We start from the raw sequence: 23,617 nt of genomic DNA, 5'->3' as shown, positions 1-23,617 counted from the left end.
AATACACCCATCTGATGAAATTAGGCTCATGGGGCCACTACAGTTAATATCAGGGTGAATCCAGGAATGAACACTGAGACCTCCTTCTCTGGCAGAGAAGAACAGAACTAAGGTCCTTGTCTAAATAGCTCAAGCTTTTTCTTTGAAAAAGACAAGCTAGAGCACATGAAGAAACCTGCGATTTCTGGCAATTTTCCTCATTCAAACTATAGAGCTGGTGACATCAACATTCATATCGCTAAGGAAAGTATGACGCTGACGCTTGTTTTCTGTCATCTTTTTTTTTATTATTATTATTTTTAAATTTATGGCTGTGTTGGGTCTTCGTTGCTGTGCGCGGGCGTTCTTTAGTTGCGGTGAGAGGGGGCTACTCTTCGTGGCAGTGCGCAGGCTTCTCATTGTCGTGGTTTCTCTTGTTGTGGTCCACGGGCTCTAGGCACTCGGGCTTCAGTAGTTGTGGCACATGGGCTCAGTAATTGTGGCTCACGGGCTCTAGAGCGCAGGCTCAGTAGTTGTAGCGCACGGGTTTAGTTGCTCTTAGATGTGGGATCTTCCCGGACCAGGGCTCGAACCCGCGTCCCCTGCATTGGCAGGCGGATTCCTAACCACTGCGCCGCCAGGGAAGCCCCCATCTAACTTTTTTTTTTTTTCTTTTTTTTTTCATCTAACTTTTAAACGGATATTTTCTCTTTTATAATTTGGATCATCTACTCCTCCACCTCAAGACTCTTTTTAAAAAAATAAAAACTGCACAGACAGATATTAGGTGCATATACTTGTAACACACTCCTATAGTTAAACAGAAAAGTGCCAGAGAGAAGAAAAAAACAAAAAAACGGACACGAGCAACCACCAAACATCTGTTTAATGCTAAGAACACAGACATCCTAAAGAAGAGATAAACACTTAAGAAACAGAGTTTTGAGTTTTTTCCTAAACAGGATTTTGATCATGAAAACTAGCGTTCCAAACCTCGAAAACAATAGGGCATACAAACCTAGAAAAATGCAACACATATTTTAATCTCTTATCTGAATTACCTGAGAACGCTGAAACATTCTCTTGAAGAGAGATCAGTATTAAAATCGTGCAAAGAAACTGTACCCATAGTGTTGAAACCATAAAACCAAGACCTGGCTTATACATGATAAGAACAAAATAAAAATAAAGCATGTAAAATAATATGCGGTTTACAGAATTCAAAGAAAATCAGGGTGAAAGAAAGGCAGTTAGGACAGGAGACATTCTATAAAGTGGGATGCTCCGATGATGTCTACTGCAAGCCCGGGTGAAGCCAGGCGCCCTGAACGTGTGGAGCGGTCACTGAGAGGAAGGATAAAGCGTGATTTCTCTAACAGCCAGCAAATTAGCTGATGATTTGGGAAAACTTCCAGAATTAAAGCTGAGGTAGTTTTCAGTAAGGAACGTTCTCCTTGAAAGCATGGCCAGCGCGTGGTTGAGCCGGGACCTGATTCCGGCAAAGTGAATCTGCCGCTCTTTATTCAACTTTCTCAATGAGTCCCTAGAGCACAGATCCAAGTGGGGGGTGCTCCAGTACTTGGGGTGTCCAGCTGTGACGACGTCATTGGCTCTGAGGGAAGTCTGGGAGCCGATGGAGCTGGCCACAGAGCCTTGGGAGGACAGAGAGGCGGAAGACCTCAAACTGGAGGATCGCGACACAGACGTCTTTGATACTGCTGACCCCTCTTTAGCCTGGGTTCCCAGAAAGGAGAGGACATTCTCGTCCATGTCAGTCTGGGTGCCAGTGCACGCCGTGGCCATGCTGGCTTGTGTCCCCACATCACTCATGCTCAAGGCGGGCGTCTCCTCTCCTGGCTCCGTCTGAGTGGTGGCATCGGTCGCCCTCCCGCCCTCCAGCCTGTCTCTGTGGCTGCTGAAGCAGCCCTCCTCACTGATGGTGGAGGCCTCAGAGTCCTCGCGCCCGGCCTCTGCCTGGCCCTCCTCACAGCCCGGCTCGGCCTTCCTGGGGCTGCTCGAGAGCCTGGCCAGCCGTAGCCGCAGCAGGTTGCCCAGCGTGAGCTCCTTGCACAGTGGTTTCTGGTTGATGAGATGGTCAAACCTACCGCTGATCCGGAAGCTGGACAGGCGTTTGGGGCTGATGGGCTTTGACTGTGCGTACAGTATCCGGAACTCCAGGTCAAAATGTTCAACCACCTGGCCGGACAGGATGACCAGGTTGCTGCTGTTTAATTTGCCATCCGTCCATGTAAAACTTGAGGATTAAAAACAAACAGACAGAAGCTGGTAAGGATGAGCGATCCTCATTTACTTATTGTCAACCTGAATATAAAGCCCAGATATCCTGAGACATAAGTCACAACTCTGGTGACAGCACACCTACCATGTAGTGTGAATGCAAGTTGCCTTAACACAGTACATAACCTAGGAATGCGTTAACACAAGAGTAAAACGGCCAAAATTTACACTCCTCGGCCTCAGAGTTGCTAAAAACTAGAAAGGGCTCCTAAAGCACTTAGGCCAGCGCCCTCACCATGAGAAGCGAGGAAGGTGCCTAGCGACGACACAGGGGGAAGCTAGTGGCAGAGCCTAGACTGGGCCCCGGTCCCTCCTCCATGCTGCCCTTTTCACAAAGGGAGACAGGACTGTCATTCTAACGATGACACTGTTGCTCAGTGCACGTTTAGAGCTGAGAAGTGGCCGTGCGCCCCTGCCTGTCCAGCGTACCTCCTCCTTCCCATGGTAACAGAACCCTGCCCCTCCCAGCACAGACAGCTTCATGTATGCACCCTCTCCAGTCACAACAGGGGTGGGCAGGTGAGCCAGGCTGGCCAGAGTATCCTATCCCCTGGGATGCGGGGACCTATGCAGGGTGGGCATGTGAGCTAGCGAGAGCCAGGGAATTTTGCAAGACTGATACCAGTGCAGAGAGAAAGAAAGTCTCCCTCTTTGAGAAACAGCTACTGAAGGCCACGTGAGGAAGCCTGGATCTTTGCCTGCAAATGGAGAGCCTGACAGAGAATAAAGATCAACTAGAGAAAAGCAGAACCAGGAGACTGGGTTCTGATGAATGCATGGCCCCTACGTCAAGGTGAGCTGAAAACAAAGGGTCCCTTTCTACACTTTCAAGTTATGTGAGCCAGTAAATTCCATTTTGCACACAGTAGTTTGAGTTAGCTTTCTGCACTTGAAGTCACCGCACTGATACAGAAATTCGTATCAGGAGTAGGGTGTTTTACATAAGAAATCATAAAACATAGTAGCAACTCTGTCTCTTGCAACCAAGAACCTAGGCTAATGCAAATTCACCTTGAGAGCTGCCTTCAGAGCCTGAGAAGAAAGAAACCCTCAGTGAAATCATGTAAACAGGACACCTAACACCAGGATTTTACAACGTCCTCAACAAACAGAAGCCATCCTCGTCCTCAATAGTAGCATATTTCATTTGTAGGGGGTAATTTTTATATTTTATATTTTTTTAGAACAGCCAAAAAACCATTTGGAGCTAAGTTTGGGTAATACAGATAAATCCTACTTCGGGTGAAAATCTAGTTTCCTCCTGTTATTTCCGAACATCTTATGAAAGAAAGTCTCCAAGAAGAGTTCAAGTTTTGTTCCAAGCAATGACAGTACTGTTTGAAAAGAAAGACACCAAGAGTTCCTTGATCTGCTGGCCTCATCTTGCACAAGCCTTTGCACACCCACCTTTACCCAGGGCTGACACATAGTTATCACTCAGGGATGCGTGCTTCTTCACAAATACGTTTTTCTGGGGCTTCCCTGGTGGCGCAGTGGTTGGGAGTCCGCCTGCCGATGCAGGGGACGCAGGTTCGTGCCCCGGTCCGGGAGGATCCCACATGCCGCGGAGCGGCTGGGCCCGTGAGCCATGGCCGCTGAGCATGCGCGTTCAGAGCCTGTGCTCCGCAACTGGAGAGGCCACAACAGTGAGAGCCCCGCGTACCGCAAAAAAAAAAAGAAAAAAAAACACGTTTTTCTATCCCTCTTTTTTGGGGAGGCGGGGGGGGGCTGTGCAGCATGCAGGATCTTAGCTCCCCAACCAGGGATCAAACCCATGATCCCTGCAGGGGAACTGCGGAGTCTTAACCACTGGACCGCCAGGGAAGTCCCCGTTTTTCTTTTTTAAACTGTAGAGACACACTTCACGTATAACATCAGAGTCTAACACAGAGGTGGCAGAACACACCACCATCAGAGAGACCTAAGTAAAAATGGTGTATCTTGGGCTTCCCTGATGGCGCAGTGGTTGAGAGTCCGCCTGCCGATGCAGGGGACACGGGTTCGTGCCCTGGTCTGGGAAGATCCCACATGCCGCGGAGCAGCTGGGCCCGTGAGCCATGGCCGCTGAGCCTGCGCGTCCGGAGCCTGTGCTCCGCAACGGGAGAGGCCACAACAGTGAGAGGCCCGTATACAGCAAAAAAAAAAAAAAAAAATGGTGTATCTTAACCTCTGGAGATTGGTGTTTACCACTCTTTGTCTCCACCCTCCATTCAACTTCCCTGCTCTCTTCCCTCAGATGCCGTGCCAACGTGAGACTTCAAAGGTGGAGCCAGAAGCATGGATCAGTACTTTCTAGACTAAAGCACCAAATCACAAGGCTTGAAGCAAGGTGAAGGATTAAAGTAAGGGGGCTGCTTCAGCTGTGCCCTCTGCACTGAGGCAGATGCCTGCAACTGCCCTTCCCTTAAAGTAGGCAGGGACGTGGGGGGTCAAAGGCCCCAAGGAACAGGAGTTGAGACTGTTCCTGTCTCTGTTAACCCCCAATTCATCCACTGCAGTCCTGGCTGAGCCTTGAATCTAGGACTCCCTCACTATCGGGTCTCCAGGCAAGTTTCAGCCTCTGTACTTTAGGTTTGTGGACCACGAGGCAGGGGAGGGGATCCCAGCCCGACCACCTTCCGGAGGAGGAGGCTTTGATTAACAGGCTCACACACACACAGATGCACACATAGCAGAAGGCTTGCCCATAAAGGCTCACACTGAGAGGAAAAAGCAGCTTTTACCTTTATATAGCACACTTCCTCTGCAAAGTTTAGATTAATAAGCATGGACGAGTCAGAAACTCACCTGTAGGAGCCTGTAGCCACACGAATGCCATCAATCAGTGTGAACTTTTCATGAACCTTCCCAACAATTTTAGTTCCTGACCTTGCATAGTAAATATTTCCTGTAATCGTCCGAACTGTCATCAGCTGTTGGTGGGGGAAATGGGAGAAGAAGAAATGAATGATCCAGTGAGCACATGATAAAAGAAGCCTTAGTTTACAATTTCCAAACAGACAAGCTTACTAGCAGGTCAGTGGTTCACGGTCACCATTCGGTAACAACACCCACAGCACGCAAGCCAGATGATTCTCAGGACTCAAGTAACGCTACTTAACATTTAGTTCATCTTCTTGCATGCTTTTTTATGCATGCATACTTATTTTTGAGACCTTCGGTTCATGTGGACACGTGCTCTAGAAGATTCACTTTTTGGAGACACTAAACAATAGAATCCAAGAAATGACTTTGAAACAAAATGTGGGGGGATAAAATCATCAAAGAAAACATGCCAGTGACAGATAACATTTTAACAAAGGTTTAAAGAAGCTAAGCTGATGTTTCTCCTCCTCTTTAGTTTTAATAGCATTGCTAATAAATAATAGCCCAGGATTCCCCTGGTGGCACAGTGGTTAAGAATCCGCCTGTCAATGCAGGGTACACGGGTTCGGTCCCTGGTCTGGGAAGATCCCACATGCTGTGGAGCAACTTAGCCCATGCGCCACAACTACTGAGCCCCCGTGCCACAACTACTGAAGCCCGCACACCTAGAGCTGGTGCTCCACAACAAGAGAAGCCACCACGGTGAGAAGCCCACACACCGCCACAAAGAGCAGCCCTCACTTTCTGCAACTAGAGAAAGCCCATGCGCAGCAACAAAGACCCAATGTGGCCAAAAATAAATAAATAAATTTATTTTTTAAAAAAGTAATGATTAAACACTATAGCAAGACATAACATCCAAAGAAGTGAAAACCTACATCTACACAAAAACCTGTACACAAATATTCATAGCAACTTTATTCATAACAGTAAAAAACTGGAAACTACCCTAATGTCCTTCAACGGGTGAATGGTTAAACTATGGTTCAACCATACCATATGATACAGTTCAGCAATGAAAAGGAACAATCTATTGATACACACAACAATTTGGACAGATCTCAAGGGCGTGAAAAAAAGCCAGCCTCAAAAGGTCACACACTGTATAATTCCATTTACATAACATTCTCTAAATGACAAAATTACAGAGATGGGGAACAAATTAGTGGTTGCCAGGGGTGAAAGATGCAGGGGAGGGCACGAGGAGGGGAGTGGATGTGACTATAAAGATGTAGCATGAGGGAGGTCTTTGTGGTAATTGAATAGCTCTGTATTCTGCTGGCAGTGGTGGGTACGCATATGTATACATGTGATAAAATGGCACGAAATAGACACACATGGTACCCATGTCAATTTCCAGGTTCTGATATTGTGCTGTAAGTTACATAAGGTATAACTATTGGGGGAAACTGGGTGAAGGATACATGGAAACCTCTATGTACTATCTTTGCAACTTCTGTGAATCTATCGCTACTTCAAAATAAAAACAAAAGACAAAACAAAAAAATTAGGGCATAGCATAACATTGTTTCTGCAATAGTCTTACCAAAATGCGTAATATGAATTTAACCATGGGGAAACATCAGATAAACCCATATTCTACAGAAAACTGGCTAGTATTCTTCAAAAGCATCAAGATTCTAAAAGACAAAGAAAGAGAGGAACAGCTCCAGATGAGAGGAAGCTAAGGAGAAATGACAACTAAATGCAAGATATGGTCCCAGATTGGATCCTGGATAAGAAAACCAGCATTCATGGAATGATGAGTGAAATTTATCATGTCTACAGAGTAGATAATAGTACTATATCAAGTTTATTTCCTGATTTTGAAATTTGTACTGAGGTTTGTAAGATGTAAACACTTAGAAAATTTGGGCAAAGAGTATCCAGGGATGCCTTATATTATTTTTCTAACTCCTTTGTAAATCAAATTATTTCAAAATGAAAATTAAAACAAACAGACAAAAAACCTAGAACCTTCCATAGAGGTGCACATGAAGCTGGCAGGGGAGGGCTTCCGGGCGATCCCTGAGCAGAGCTTCAAAGGGTCAACATATAATAACAAGCATAAAGAATATCACTGTGGGCAGATTTCAGTGTGGTTTTGTGCATCTTTCCCTTTGGAACTTACCTGAAGGCTATGTAGGCCTCTGTGATTGTGGTCAAAGCACTTTTTTTTTTTTTAATTTTTATTTTACATTGGAGTATAGTTGATTTACAATCAAAGCACTTTTGAGTGCCTGCACACAAACGTATGACCAAGCTCCTGCAGGCAGGACACCCAACATTCTGGACCAGCCGCAGCACCAGGGCAGAAGAAGTCACCCCCACTTCTTCTGGTGAGGGGCAGGTTCACCAGCACACACAGGCCCTGGTGAGAGAAGCCTCCATGGCAAAGTGGTGCTTCCCGAAGAAGAAGTTAAGACATGATGAACATGGGTGAGGCCAAAAAGACAGATCTCCTTTTGACCCTTCCTAGAGGATCCAGACACCCACGAAGGCAGCAACCAACTCAGCAGGCAACTGAGTCAGCAAATACTCCTAGATTTCTGCTGAGTGGATGAATCAGAGCCAGTCACTCGATCAAAGTCATGGCCGGGCTATTCTGTGATCTTCCTGCTGCCCACACACAGCCTCAATTACAGCAAGAGCACCTTGAAATTAAACATCGACACCTTCAATTTCTTCACCAGGCTCTGCGGCAGAGCAGGTATGGACTAAACATCTAGTTAGATGACGATGCACTTTCCAGGCCTGACTTGCATTTCCCTTGGGTCCACCTGACACATTTTTAAATTGACTGTCAGGTCACAGGGCTGACTGTTTCATTCCGTCTCCAAGCTCCAAGCCTTACCTCCATCATGGATTTGCTTTGAAGCACTAGTGACAAGTTAGTAGCTACCTAATTAAACCCAATCCTGTTTCCTCTTGAGGGAGAACAACCAACAAGAGCTCTCAAGAGAAGTTAAACAGTCAAAATTGTGTAAACCAAATTGCTTGATAATAACAAGGCGGTAAGTTCATGTCCCCTACGCAGTAGCCTACAGAACCAAAGTCCAACCTCTTCATTCACTTTGCTCATCGCTTTGTTTCCAGTACCTGGAACAATGAGTAGCTCAGAGTAGGTGCTCACATAGGTGAGAAACTAAGTTGATGAATTAAGGTGATGAACCAAGTTGATGAATTAAGTTCTGAAGCTCTTAAGTTGCTTAATTTTTAAGAAGTGAATGGTGTAATAAATGACTATTTTTCTTGCCTTTCTACTAAAGAGAACAAGCTTGCTAAGTTACATAACCTTACATTTAAATACTTAAGCTCAAATTACTTTCATGCTCAGAGCAAAGGACATAAAAAGCCTAATTTTATAATAATGAGAAACGAGAGGCAGCATGTGACAGTGATTTAAGAACACTGGGGCTGCAGGCAGGCCGACAGATGGGGAAACTCCATCCCACTACTTTCTAGTTGTAGACACTGGGCTCTTGGTGTCACCACTTCCCAATATGAAACACAGGTATAACGCCACTCACCTGATGGGGCTGCTGTGAGGATTTAAGTTGCGTAACATTGTCAAGAGCCTAGGACAGTGCCAAGGACACAGCAGGACTCCGTAAACGGTGGTCCTTACAATTAAAATTGGAGCCTACCAGTGCTGCAGTCAAAAGCAGCAGCTTCCAAGGCAGCATCTTGCCATCAACAGACAAGCTCCCCATTAAGAGGTATCGTGACGTGAGGGAGAGGCCAAGGTCTGAACCTGACTCTGTCTTTCTTTCCTGTGAGGCTTCAGGCAAACGACTTTTCTCACGGCCTCAGGTCCCTCCCTTACAACGGGGAGACCACCACCAATGGGGAGGTCACGGATGCTCAGTCATTATTTGCTGATTGTGGTGAAACTAGAAAGAGTGTAACACAAACCTTTTCCTCTTCAGGATGAACTTTCATATCCATGCACATATCCAAAAACTGAGAGAGCAGGGCGTGGTCCAGAAGGATGTAGACAGCAACTCCCTGTTTCCGACAGATTTCCTGCAGGTCTCGGAAGATGTCAATGTCCGTGAAAACATCCATAACCACTGCAATCACCTAGGGCGTGGGGCAGAGAGAAGAGCCAGCGGTCAACCCACAAGGACACCACCTTACAGCTCGTTGTCCGGACTCTGGACCCCATCTCAGAGCTGGGAAAGGATCCCTGTCCTACAATACTCTTCCTTCCTTCTCCTTCTGCGGTATCAGTTTTCCTCTCACCGTGGACTCTTGTCTGTCTCCAAAGACACTCAGGCCACTGTATGCTACAAATCTGGACTTGACCCAGCCACTCTCCTCCACACTGCAAATTTCTCAAAACTATAGATTCATCCACTACTTTGACCTCCTATGAACTTGTTCCATTCAACTCTCTTGCTTTACTAAAACCCCCGTCTCACAAGCTCAGCTCAGACCGGCAAGATATCTAGGTTCTGCAGCTAACCCACCATCATTTTAGACACGTGGCTTGTTGCCCATGTCTGTAAAACAGGTATGTAAAAACTTAAGAGTCTCTCTGAGGCCCCCCTTCTGGGTATACCAGTCTCCAAGTCTGATTTTATTGTCTGGTTTTGGATCATAATATGGTTTTCTATTATAATCTAGAAAGGGCCACCTCATCCACCACCAACTCATGGCTTGAAACTGACTGAGCCAGGCAAGTAGATTCTCCCACCTCCTGCCTCTGTCGCTGCACATCACCTCTTCATGACGTCTGCTCCCTCCACCTGTCAGGATCTAACCAAATGGCTTCCAGAGCGCCAGCCCCTCCTCTGTAAAAGGTGGTCTCTGAAGTTCTCTGGTATCTGTCCGCAGCGCAAGCCCGCAAAAAGAGCACGGAAATATGTCCTAAGGATGCTGCCCTGCGGCTTGGACCAGTCCTTTCTGCTCCCCAACGACCCGGCTCCATTTGTGCCTCCTAATCAATTGTCCCCACTCAGCACACAGTACAGTTAAGGGCCACCTCAGCCACGTGGCCTTGGGTAGATTACAGCTGCTTCGAAAGTCTGTTTCCTTTGTTGCAAAATAGATTTGTCATGAGCATTAAATGACTAGGCCACATCAAGTGCCCATACAAGAGGTCCCTCTGCTATCTGTTCATTGATTCGCTTGACCAGTCCAGAGCTTAAGCCGTGCAGACAGTTCAGCGCAGGGAAACATCTCCCAGCTCCTGGCTTTCCTGCTTAAAGAGAGGCCGCTCCAGCAGCAAAGCCTCTAATCACACCCTCTGCAGGTTTGAAAGCATGGCCGTCAGCTAATTCCTGGCAGGTCTGCGGCGGAACCAAAACACGCGGGTCTCGTATAAGCCCCTGCATCGGGTCAGAGCCAGGACTGTCACCTTAGGAAACCGCTCCCTGAAGCCAAGGTTTGGAGCTCTTCTGCAGGCTGGAGCTGCAATGTACCACCCTCCTCGTAACCTCATCAGTAAAAACATGAGTCTCTTCCAATCACATTAAATCCTTTCCTGAACGTTAAGGTGACTGACTTACAGGTCTGTGAGAGCAGAGGCCCCTCAATGGGACTGATTCATCTCTGGGGGCCCAGAGGACTCAGGCCAGTACCCGAGAATCATTACCCCTTAAGTATTTGGGTATCAAAGAAATGCAGAGGGGCTTCCCTGGTGGCGCAGTGGTTAAGAATCCGCCTGCCAGTGCAGGGGACACAGGTTTGAGCCCTGGTCCGGGAAGATCCCACATGCCGCGGAGCACCTGGGCCCATGCGCCACAACTATGGAGCCTGCGCTCCACAACTACTGAGCCCGCATGCCACAACTACTGAGGTCCGCGTACCTAGAGCCCGTGCTCCACAAGAGAAGCCACCGCAATGAGAAGCCCGCGCACTGCAAAGAAGAGTAGCCTCTGCTCGCCGCAACTAGAGAAATCCCGCGTGCAGCAACGAAGACCCAACGCAGCCCCCCAATATAAATAAATAAATAAATTTATTTTTTAAAAAAGAAGTGCAGAGACAGACGATTTTACTGTCCATCTCTAACACCTCAGAGTCTTGTCCACCAGGAGAAGGGACCCAGAAATGCCAGCTCCCAGGAAGTCACTGCTGTGAGGGAGTCTGGGAAAGACAATTTATCTCTCTGGTTCCCTTTCTCTAATGTTGCCAAAGCCCCAGCTGTGAGCTATTCTTGGCAAAGGGTACAGCTAAACCCCACTGGAGACAATGATTTAGAAAATAAAAAGTGTTCCTTCTAAATTGGTGGCATCTTCAAAAGTTTATGTCCTCCAATGCATTTTTATACATCCTATCTGGAGATGTATCTATCCCACTAATTCAGGCCAAACAACTTACTGGTTAAAAGGCAGAAAGGCGTGGGCACAGTTCCCAGCTCTGTGGCTTACTGCTGTGTGACTCTGGGCAAGTTGCTTAATCTCTCTGAGTCTCAGTTTCCTCCTCTGGAAGATACGGATAATATCATCTAGCATCCACATCACAGGGCTGTTGTGAGGATTAAATGAGACAAAGCATGGAAAGGGCTTCGCTCAGGCATGAACTAGGTGTTCAAATGCAGCCAGCACCTCAGAGTCTACTCTGGGCTGAACCCTGTGCTAGGTAGAAAGATGGCTATAAAGGATTCGACATGCACCTGACTTACCCACAAAGAGAGGACACGGCTGCAGGGAAGGAAAATGATACTTACTGTAACAGGCAAGGAAATCAGGGGAACGCTTTGGGGGACGGGGAGACAGTAAAGCATCTCCCTTGCAGGCACAGACCCAACACAGGCCCTCAAATGTTTACCAAAGGAGAGAAAAGGAGGATTCCTGGAGGAGATGGCCTTTGAGTTGAATCACAAATCAGGACGATTTGGACAGGGGAGAAGCAAAGGGGAGGGCATCCGGCAGGAAGCCACATGATGATAGAGGAAGATGTAGGAAATGATGGGGTATGTCCCAGTCTGGCTGGAACGCAGAGTATGCATGAGAGGGAGCGACAGGACGTGACTGAGAGACAGGTGAGTGTGCAGGGGCATGGAAGGCCTTGGATGCCAACCAAGGTGTCAGGATCATACAGGCCATGGAGGGGAGGAGGTATAGGATGAGTGATGAGTTTAGTGATGAACCCAACAGGACAGAAAAAGCTGATGCTGGAAGTGTTGGTTGGAGATGTGGCCCCCCTCCTGCAACATAGGGCCACACACCTAAGTACCTGAAACACAGCAGGCACTTAGGTAGCTTTTTAGGTTCAGCAAATGTTTAGGAGGACTAAAGACTGAAAGAATAAAAATCAGTGATAGAGGTTTTGACGGTGGGCCAGGCAGGAAGCCATGAGGGTCACAGAGAAGGGAAAGGGGCCCGTGGGAAAGGTAAGCAATGTTCTCCCTGGGATGAGGGAGGAGAGATGGGGGTGGAGGGAGGCTGATTCAGGTCCACACAAACAGCAAACAGAAACAGAAACAATCTTGAGAGAGAGAGAGGTTTTGAAACTGATTTTGAGGTGGCAGTAAAACTTCATAAAGGGGTTCTGAATACACACATGTGAGAATGAGTCGAGCTCATAAGAGAAAGTGAGAGAAAATCAATCCGGGGTCAGTCCCCGTCCTCAGGAGAGACAGGAGGTGAGTGCAACGGGGCCGATGGATGTGCACCCAGGTGCCACCGGGACAGAGCCGAGGAAGCGGGCCCAGCTGGCCGGGCTAGAGAGGGCTGGAGGGTTGCTGGAAGCAGGGCCCCAGGAGCGGGGCGCACAGCATAAGGCGCCTGCCAAACTGAATTTTGATTTATCATTTAACAAAACAATTGTGCAAACAACCCCCTTTGTTAGGTAGTGAGTCAGTATCTAATTTGCTGTTAGTTTCATTGCTTGATTTTGAAGCTTCAACCTTTCCTGTGTGCTGAAAATAGTTGGGTTTGAACGCCCACGGGGTACTTAGAGGGTAGATGGAGATGCTTCTCCCTCTGACTCCCCCTGCATCCAACATCCCCTCCTCTTTCTAGAGCAGGACCTTTAAAAGACTTCTGGAGGAAGAACAGCCCTATGGGTGGAAGCAGTCAGCAGGAAGGCCCGCCTTCCTTCCAGACCCCATCCCCGCTCCCCCATACTCTCTGCCCTCAGCCCCACCCCACCCCCGCCCCCATGCAACCAAGCCCGGCGCAGCTGAACTAGACCTGGGGCTTCTCAAGTCTGTGAAAGGACAGACTCTTCTCTGAACTGAGCAATGACCTGGGCTCATTTGCTAGCCAGCTGAGTGTCTGCTTTGCAGAGCTGGCCACATCTCCTAGGTGTTGGCGTCCACGCTGCAGGCTGCTGGGCCCTAGGAGAGCACCTGGACTTGAAAGCGGTCATCACTCCCACTCCCTGAGTCATACCGCAGGATGGACAAAAGAGAGACACATGGGCAGGCGGGCATCCCATGCTCATCAAGTGCCCACATGGTCACGGTGGGTATTGCCCTGTCCCAGCCTATGCTACAAAGAGCCTACCCGCTCTCCTAGAGGTGGAAAGCTCTGCAAGTGGTGGCTTGTGAGTGTCCGATCCAGGGTCAAAAGCCCATCTGCAACTCAGCGCACGTTGGTCCTAACATGACACCTAAAGAGGAAACACCCAGCTGTCGGAGCCTGGATGGTTGGTCTGCTGCCAGTCCCCATGCTGTTCCTGCTCTTCTCCAGCCACATCTACAGCAGCCACTCCTGCATCAAGTCCCATGTCATCATCGCAGGTGACAAAACCTCAAGCCTTTCCTCCCTCAGTCACTCCTACCCGTCCCTCGATGATTTATACCATGGGACCCGGTGATCCACGTGGTTACAGGTAGCAGTCCCCGGGGTATTCTGCACAGGCCCTGTGTATGTTACTTTTCACACAGAACTGAAATCTTTTCTGTTTTCCAGAAGCTCTAAAGAGGTATCCCGAGATTTGAAAACCCCGTTAATTGTTATCTCCAATTTACTGATAAGAAAAATAAAGCGTGCAGAGGTTCCGTGACTTGTTCAAGGTGACACACTCAGGCAAACGCAGGAGCTGGAATTTCAGCCCAGCTGACCCCAGAGCTACCTATTAAAAAGTGTTAGATTGGGACTTCCCTGGCAGTCCAGTGGCTAAGACTCCGTGCTTCCAATGCAGGGGGCACAGGTTCGATCCCTGGTCAGGGAGCTAAGATCCCACATGCTGCACGGTGCGGCCAAAAAAGAAAAAAAAAGTGTTAGATTAAACATTATTGCAAACAAATCTAATGTTCCGTCTTCAAATGATTGAAAGCTTAGACTAAATCCTGGAAGGATCAGTAGAGTATTCCGTGAAGTATATGAGATTGAGCCCATCACAAAGGAGGATCACTAAGAACACAAAACAACTTGCCGAGCGAACGTCAGGCACCTTGAAATGCCCTAGGACAGCAGGCACTTCTTTCTGCGGGCAGTTCTGCTAACTCCGAACTGACTAAATCAGGAAACCTTGGGAGGCACAGATGATGCTACATGAACAGGCTACAGAGCTAGACCTGGACGTGGATGCAGGCTCCTCCACTTCTCGTCACCGTGTTCCCTCTAGCAAGTTACTTCCATTCTGTTGGCTTCTGCAAAATGCAAATAATGCTACCCACTTTGTAGTGTTTGCAGTGGGTTTGGTCAAGAGAGAACACTTGACAGTTCCTGGCACCACAGAAAGCCCTTATATGGCAGCTGTCATAGTCTTAGTCCTAATTCTGCCACCGACCCTGGCCAAGTCATTCTACCTGAGCTCGGCATCCTCAAACACGGCTCCTCCGAGCTCTATCATCTGATTCACACACCCTCGATGGGCGGGGCAGGGCTCTGAGCAGGCACTTGAGCAGCCTCGAGGGGCTACTCAGGGTTGGTCGTTCCTATTCTCATTCCAGCTCTTCCTCTGCCTGAAGCAGGAAGTCTGTGTCACTCACCCCTTCTCACTGCACCTCAGTTTCTCTCCCTTCCCACCCATGGTCATAAAGCAAGGACACATGTGAGAGATGCTTGGAATTCTACCAAAGGTCTACGCACCTGCAAAGATGCGTCAGCCTGTTGGTGGTCAACAAGAGCCTGCCTGCTGAATTCCTCACGTTGACTGAGTGACACCCGACTCGACTTCCTTCAAGTCCCCAGGGCTCCTGCCTCTTCTTGCCAAAAAAAAAAAAAAAAAAAAAGACCTATATTTTCACCCCATGTATTACAGATTTTAACAGAACAGAAATTTTCTCCTGGAAATTTCTTTTAACATCTTTAAATAATGGGGCTTCCCTGGTAGCACAGTGGTTAAGAATCTGCCTGCCAATGCAGGGGACACAGGTTACAGCCCTGGTCGGGGGAAGATCCCACATGCCACGGAGCAACTAAGCCCGTGCACCACAACTACTGAGCCTGCTCTCTAGAGCCCGCGAGCCACAACTACTGACCCCACGTGCCACAACTACTGAAGCCCAGGTGCCTAGAGCCCGTGCTCCACAACAAGAGAAGCCACCGCAATGAGAAGCCCGCGCACTGCAGCCAAGAGTAGTCCCCGCTCACCGCAACTAGAGAGAGCCCGCGTGCAGCAACGAAGACCCAACGCAGCCAAATATAAATAAATAAATAAATTTATTTTAAAAATTAAAATAAAATAAAATCTTTCAATAATGATCTTGATATCAACTTCAGGGTTTAAAGACAAAAAGAACGTCAACTTCCACAGCAAAACCTAAATTCATTCGTGCGTGTTGTTTTCTCTAAGTTTCATGGGCTCTTATAAAATTAGCAATTTAAGTATCAGATTAAATTGCCGATGGAGCCTCTATCTGCAGAGAGTGGCCTGGGGCGCCTCTGGGAAGGCAGGGGTGGGTAAACCAATTTTTCAATGGCCCCAGGGGTGCAGGGACCAGCCACATACAGCAACATTTCCTCTGCACTATTCCAGCATGAAGTACACAGGCGGGCTGGGCTTTTTCAAAGGGAGGGAAAAGCATTAAGAGACGTTTTGCGGGGGGAAGGGGCTTTATCATCGTGAGTTATTTTTTTTTTATAATTATGTAAAACATCTGCCTGGCTCCCAAGTCCAATCGACAAAACAAGCTACATCCAGAGACACCTAGCTTCCATCCTTGTCCCTTCTCTTCTGCCCTCCCCACAAAGATAATAACTTCAACTAGTTTTGGGTTTCTCCCATTTTTTAGAAAATATAAATAAAAGTATGCATGTGTACACATACTCATTTATGTTACTAAACGAGTACGTATATGTGTGTATACATATGTATATGTATATGCTCATATCCCCCCTGTAGATACAAGGCAGCGTATGATACGCGTTGTTCTAGACCAGTGCTGTCCCAGCAGAACCTTCTTAGATGGTGGAGGGTCTGTATCTGCACTGTCCAACATGGCCGCCACTAGCCATAAGCAGTGATTAAATACTTGAAATATGACTAGTGCAATAAAGGAACTGAGTTTTTTAATGTATTTCCTTTTTTTTTTTTTTGCGGTACACGGGCCTCTCACTGTTGTGGCCTCTCCCGTTGCAGAGCAACAGGCTCCGGACGCGCAGGCTCAGTGGCCATGGCTCACGGGCCCAGCCGCTCCGCGGCATGTGGGATCTTCCTGGACCGGGGCACGAACCTGTGTCCCGTGCATCGGCAGACGGACTCTCAACCACTGCGCCACCAGGGAAGCCCTGTATTTCCTTTTAAGTCACATAAACTTAAATAGCCACAGGTGGCCAACGGCTGCCGCATTGGTCACTGCGGTTCTAGCCACTTAATCGTAGGAAACAGAGCTAGCGCTCATCCCTTTTCAGAGCTGCTAGGCGCTGCACTGTGCAGAAGGATCCGTTTACTCACCAATCTGCCACTGATGGATGTTTGAGCCCTTCCAGCCTTTTGCTGTTATAATCAGTGCTGCAACAAATAGCCAACTGCATAGGCCTGTTCATATTTTTCACCAGTGTATCTTTGGGACAGATACACAGACATGGAACTGCTAGGTCAATGGGTAAATACAACTGAAATTTTGCTGAATATTGCCAGATTCCCCTCCAGAGGTTCTATCATTTGCATCCGGACTTTAAAAAAGCCAGTAGGCCTACTACTTTTCTTCATGAGAGAACTTATCCTTTAACCATAAAGGAACCAGAGAATAATTCTGCAGCTTCTCTACTGCCCAATGGATGCCAGGTGAAAAGAATAAAGAAATGAAATGGTAGACAGAAAACAGAATAGTGGTTGCTGGGGGCTGAGAGGAGGAGGGAATGGGGAGTTATTGTTCAGTGGGAACAGAGGTTCCTCTTGGGAAGATGAACAAGTTCTGGACCTGGATGGTGGTGATGGTTGCATGTGGTGATGGTGAATGTCCTTAATCCACTGATCTGTACACTTTAAAAAAGTGCTAAAATTTGTTACATATATTTTACCACAATTAAAAAGAAGAAAGAAATGAAATGGCGAAAGACTCCGAAATCCTTAACCTAACACACAGAACCAAAAGGAAGGGACAAAAAGTAGCCACACTTAGTCTAGTGGGCAGCATCTCACACATCGGTGAGATTTCCTAGGACAGTGGTTCTCAACCAAGGGCAATTTTGCCCCTCAGGGGACATTTGGCAATGTCTGGGGACACTTTTTAAAATTGTAAAATATATAACATATATAATATTTCCATCTTAACAATTCCTAAGCATACAATTCAGTGGCCTTAATTACATTTGCAATGTCGTCAGCCCTCACCACTATCTGTTTCCAAAACTTTTTTATCACCCCCAACTGAAACTCTAACCACTAAAGCAGTAACTCCTTCTTCCCCTGACCCCCTCCCCAGGGGAGACATTTTTGAACGTGATGACCATTTTTTGGCGGGGGCCAGTGCTTCTGGCATCCACTGGGTGGAGGCCAGGGATACTACTCAGCATCCTACAACGCACGGGACAACCCCTCAGAACAAAGAGCGTTATCCCATCCGAAACATCAATAGTGATGAGGTTGAGAAAGCCTGCCCTGGGTTCCGAACAGGAACTGCTCACACTGCACAGGTTCAATTGCAACTCAGAGGAGGACTGTGCAAGGCCAGGAGGGCCTTAATTTGGATACATCCACGCGCACACCAGGGGCCTCCAACAGATTCCTCAGCTGTTACTCTTCCTAGGAGGCAGGACTCTTTGTCAACACAACGACAGCTTTTTACAAACGCTCAGGTTATCAAAAGGATGCCCAAGGGTGAGGTCATAGCAAAAGTGCCCCTTTGGAACAAAAGCTCGTAGGGAATGGGCGGCTGGTAAGAGCGATGGCTCTGGAGAGTGCAAGACCTCCTAGCAGGGTGAGCTTTGTCTGTGAGCTCCCATCCGGACGCTATGAATATCCCAAGAGCCTCGGCAACAGCACATCACCAAGTGAGGGCACACAGCACTTCCAGGCAAGGTCTCCACTCCCAGCCGATCTGTGGGGGCCAGAGCCCAGCCCAACGCTGATTCACATGGCAACAGAGACAAAGAAATGAATGACTCATCAACAAATACAGTAGTACAGGGATAGATTCTAGAGTATGTGTGTAGGGGGAAATCCTGTGTAGTTCAAAATTCCCCTAAGAGCAGACACCTCAGCTCTCAAGAAGTCCAAAGGGGGGAAAAAGCCCAAAACAGTACTTCCTCCAGCTTTGGTGAAGCTCAACTGAGCCCCGAGTCAGCTTGTATTCAGAAGCCACGCTGTACATAAATCGTGTGTTTCTAGGTGCTGTACCTCACTCAACGCAGCAGACCCACGCTTTGAAAGGTGCGCAGAAACTGAGCCCACGGCAGAACTGGCAGGTTCACAGCCCTGGTCCCACCTACCCTGGGACAAGTCCTTGCAGAGCAGATAGGCAGGCAAACTCACTTGCTGAATGATCAAAGGTGCACGTGAGAGGTCTCCGCTGTACCTACTGAGCACTATTCGGTGCCAGAGGCCCTACAAGCCTAAACGGCTCAAAAGCAACATGAGTCCTGGATGAGGACCCATCCCAGAACCATCCGTTGAGGCCGCAGAGCCAGGATCAGACACCACCATTTACCAAGTGAGCCTGGCTTCTTGTGCCTGTACCCTGACCACCCCAGTCTCCTTCCTGCCAAGGGGAGATCTAGTCCTGTCATCGTCATTTTCCTTTTTCTTCAATATGCAACATGGAAATTAAAAGTTCAAATCTTAAGAAACTCTTAAAAAAAACCCCCAGCTTATTGAAAACTACCAGAGCACCAACCCTCCCTCATGGCAGGGGGCCCTGTGGGGTGGTGAGTGGTCGAGAGCCCGGGCTCAGGGGCCAGGCAGACGGGCTCATGCCCAGCTCTGTCCCACACTAACTGTATCTTGGGGAAGCTACTTATCGTCTCTGTGCCTGGTCTCTTCTTAACTGTGGCCTCCTCTTAGGTTGGGGAGGGTTAACTGAGAGGGTCCAGGTAAAGGGCTTAGCACAGAAACTGACCCTTTAAAAGTGCTCAATCACACCGTCAAGCGCTTTCGCCATCTGAACACAGACACAGAACGGCTTCTCATCTCATCTGGAAACGGCCTGAGACCTACATCTCCACAGTCCTCGCCGTCACAGGTACTGGACTTCAAAGGATGTATTCGGAGTGACACAGCCGCTCCTGTGTACACAACCCACACCTCTACCTGGAGCAGCCGCACTGGACCAGCCACCAGGTTAGCTCTCTAACACCTGTCTCCTCCACAGATTCCTGTCCACCTGGGGACAGCGACGCCTCCTTACCTCCACATGGCACAAGGCAGAGCGTGGTGGCTGACAGTGCTTAAGAGATGCTGTGCCTCGGTTTGAGTCCTGGCTCTGTCATTCCCTGGCTGTGTGACCTCGGGGCAACTTAACTTCTCTATGCCTCAATTTCATCAGCCGCAAAATGGAGCTAATAATCGCACCTACCTTAGGGTTACTTGGAACAGTGCCTGGCAGAGAAAGCATTAGTATGTTTTGGGGTTTTGGTTTTTTTTTTTTTTTACATAAAAGAGATGGTGTCTGAGACCTCAAGTTTAGCGTGTCTCAAATCCCACTCACCTCCCCATCCCTACCCTCAGTCTCATTCTTCTCCTGTATTCTAATTTCGTGGCATCACCACTCACCCAAGCTAAAAAACCTCAATTCTTCCTATACCTTCTCCTTGGCCTTGCCTACTTTCCTGCCCTCTCCCTCACTACCCTTCCGGTCCATCGAATGACCAAGTCCTGTCAATTCTACCTAAAATTCTTCCCCTGCCCGAGCCCCAGCACTGCCTCAGCACAGACCCCCTTCGACCCCCTTCTCACGTGTAGATCCCTAAGCCCCTCCGTACTACCACCTCTACTCCAGTCTCGCCCCTCTCTAACCCATCCCCCTTCCTGCTCTCGCCAGCATTTACTGCTCAGGAACCCCAATCTGATCAGCTCCTCTCCTCTCTTTAAACCTGCGATGGCTCCCCACTGCTCCTTCCAGTAGCGTGCGAAGCCCTCGACAGTCTGGCGTCAGTCTTTCCCTTCAGCCTCCTCTCCTACCATTAACTCCCACATACTCTCTGCTCCAGCTGTGAGGAACTTGGCTGCCTCCCCAAATGCCAGGTGTTTTCACACTTCTGGGCTGGTCCCTATCTTCTGGTCTGGCAAGCCCCACCCATCCTCTTGGACCCAGCTCCAAGGTCACCATCACTCCTAAAGCTTTCTTCAGCCTGCAGCAACTTCCTCACTGCTTCCCGCCAGCAGACCGTCAACTCTCAAGTGCAAGCAAGGATCATGTCCTTCACCTGTGGCCCCCAGCCCCTGGGGCACAGTGTCCAATACACAGTAGGCTCTGAATAAGCAAGCAATCTGGCATATGGCAGAGACACTGAAAATACTCATCAGATTTAAAGGTAACGTACCACCTTTCTCAGTTAAAACTGCCCAGGTTCCAAATACAGAATCTTGAACATATAAGTGTGTAGCTGGACTAGGGCACAGAGCACGGCAAGAGGTTCTACCCAGGAATGCATTACAGAATGCCTACAAGACAAAGGTGTCTGAGCATCAGCCTTGAGCCCCTTCTAAGACCAGCATGAGTTGATGGACAGTCTTCCCTCTGGTCTTAGCTCCAGTGCCCCTCCACTACCACTAAAAATCGGATGTAAGCAAGAGGATAGGGCAATTCCGCTCTCTTTCATGGAGACCCGTTCATTACTTTTCTGAAGTTCCAAGTGCCCAAGTTCTCCCCCTAGACGTGATCGTTGGGAAGGCACACCTATCCTAAAATGGTGTCTTTTTCCATCTTTTCAATCCTCCCGCTGAACCCATAGTGTCTGTTGCATCAAAAGGACCCTGAGCACACCCAAAGCACTGCAGGACTGATAATAGCCTAGCTGGAGCCCACACCTACTTCCACAAAGGCAAGGCACTAGCCTACCGTACCCCCTACGCACTGCAACCCCACCATCAGGCAAAGAGCACCCAGCGCAGGGACACTGGTAAGTCAGGGCTTGTCCCTTCTTGGCTACTTCAATTGCCTTGATGCAGATATCATAACCACAGTCAGACACACAGGTACGAGCCCTACCAAGTCTTACGGTGGCCTGGGGCTTTACCTGCCATGTCTCTGGCACAGGCAGACAGCCAGGAAGCTGGGCACTGCCAGTCAGCAAGCGAGGTGGCATTTGATCATGGCTCTGGAGGAATGAGTCTACTGCCACACCCTACCCACCCCTCCCACCTTCTGGGCTGCATTCTTCCTCCCAGACCCCTAGTACCCAGCACCCTGCTGCAGTCTCATCCTGGCTGGCAGAGAGACAAAACCTCCCACTGCACCCCAATACCTTGTCACACTAAGAGTCAGACAACAGCACCAAAACCCACTGTGAAGAGAGAGATGACTTAATGCAGGGGTATCTGCATTTTTTTTTCCAGCTTATGGAAACGCAAACTCCCTTCCCCACCCATTCACTAAAGGAGCAACTTCCCCTCCAGGCCTGCAGGAGGAAAAAGGGTCGGGGCTCACTTTGCCACTCTGGTATGTATCTTCTTTCTACAACAAAAGACACGTGCAGGTGACTAGCAATGATAGATTCCTAATGCCCCGCAGTTGTCTCTGGGGACAACTTTCAGGAATTTTCCCCTAGGTTATGCGCTTCTTAGGTATTGCATCTCCTAAGAAGCTCCTGAAAGCGGGATCTAGAGTTGGCTGACAGCCAGTCTGACAACTGGTTTTAACTGAAAGCTGTAACTAGCAGGACTTCTGATCACCCTCCTAGGGAATGTGAATGTTAGGAGTTGGAACTTGGGCACAATCCGCCTTCTTGGGGACCGAGACTCCTCCCACTCTCCCCTGCCACGAGGAGCGGCCAGGGAGGAGATCGGGGATCCGAGGGGATACACGCAGAGTGGGGCAAGTCGGGACCCCGGGACCACCCGGCTCGCGCTCCTAGCAGACCTCAGTTTCCCGTTTTTGAAGGGAGTGTCCCGTCGGACCGGGGACCGAGGTGACCCGAGGAGCCGGGCCGCGACGCTCACCTCTCGCGCTGAGCGGAGCTGCTGGCGCAGCGCGTCCTTGCAGCCATAGGGGCCGCGGGCGCCCGTGCCGCGGGGCTGGAAGTGCGCCTCGACGCGCGTGGCCCCGCGGTAGGCGCCCTTATAGAAGGAGGGCCAGCCGAGCTCCAGCAGCGGCGGCTCCAGGTCCGACTGCTCGGGGAAGTAGGTGCCGGAGGAGCAGTCGTGCGACGAGCCGAAGGAATCCTCGGCACCCGCTGCCGCGCCCTCCTCGCCGGGCCGCTCGGCCGCGCCTAGGATGGCGCGCACCTCGTCGGGGTTTAGGAAGCGGCCGAGGCGCTCGCGTCGCAGGAAGGCCGCGAAAGCGTCGGGGCCGCCCGCCACCAACTCCTCGAGCGCCAAGCGCCGCTCCTCGCTGTACAGCTCGGCCGGGTTGGGCGGCCCGCACGGCGACAGGCAGGCTTCGGGCAGTTCGTCCAGGCCACCGGACCGCAGAGCCATGGCGGCGCTCTGACACAAGACGGCTCGGACCACCACGAGAGTGCAGGACACTTTATAGGCACCTTTGAATCTAACCGGCCCGCGCCATTGGCCGCACCGCCCCTCCCTGGCTCTTCCATTGGCTGCCTTGTTGTGACGGCAGAGTCCGGAAGCAGTGCACGCCTCTACGACTCCGCCCCTTGAAGTGCTATTGGCTGCCCCGCGGCGCGGCCCGGCCCCGCCCCGCCCCGCAGCCCTGCCCCACCCAACGCCTCCGTAGAGGACCGGGACTGCGGCTGAGACCACGTTCTTGCTCCGTGGTTGCTCAGCGGAAATTAGTCTTGGCGACTACGTTCCTGTTCCGAGGTAGCGTTCCTGCTATGGTCCTGCGGGGAGCCGAGTTCATCAAGATCAACTAGAGAGCAGATGTCAGGCCTGAGTGGCCGTGGTACCCGGGGCGGTGGGGCAGGCAGGGAGCCCGAACTGAAGCCGGAGAGCCCGACCACAGCCATCCTCGCGCTCCCCCTGCCGGCCGCCCCACAGCGCGGCCCTACAAGGCCCAGGGAGGTCAGAAATG

At 49.5% G+C, this 23,617-nt stretch overlaps 1 protein-coding gene across 1 annotated transcript; it reads right to left on the bottom strand.

Annotated features, from left to right (window-relative positions):
• Positions 1-423: 423 nt before the first annotated feature.
• FAM83D (family with sequence similarity 83 member D) lies at positions 424-23,064 on the bottom strand. Its single transcript, XM_030830602.2, has 4 exons — positions 22,585-23,064; positions 9,058-9,225; positions 5,065-5,189; positions 424-2,233 (listed from the first exon to the last, which is right to left on the bottom strand). The coding sequence occupies exons 1-4, from the start codon at positions 23,059-23,061 to the stop codon at positions 1,321-1,323; spliced, it is 1,683 nt and encodes a 560-aa protein (XP_030686462.1). The 5' UTR covers positions 23,062-23,064; the 3' UTR covers positions 424-1,320.
• Between the last annotated feature and the right edge of the window lie 553 nt (positions 23,065-23,617).

This window comes from Globicephala melas, chromosome 15, assembly GCF_963455315.2.
Source record: "Globicephala melas chromosome 15, mGloMel1.2, whole genome shotgun sequence".
Taxonomy (NCBI): domain Eukaryota; kingdom Metazoa; phylum Chordata; class Mammalia; order Artiodactyla; family Delphinidae; genus Globicephala; species Globicephala melas.
The sequence above is the reverse complement of the archived record's forward strand: the minus strand, read 5'-3'. Positions and strand labels throughout refer to the sequence as shown.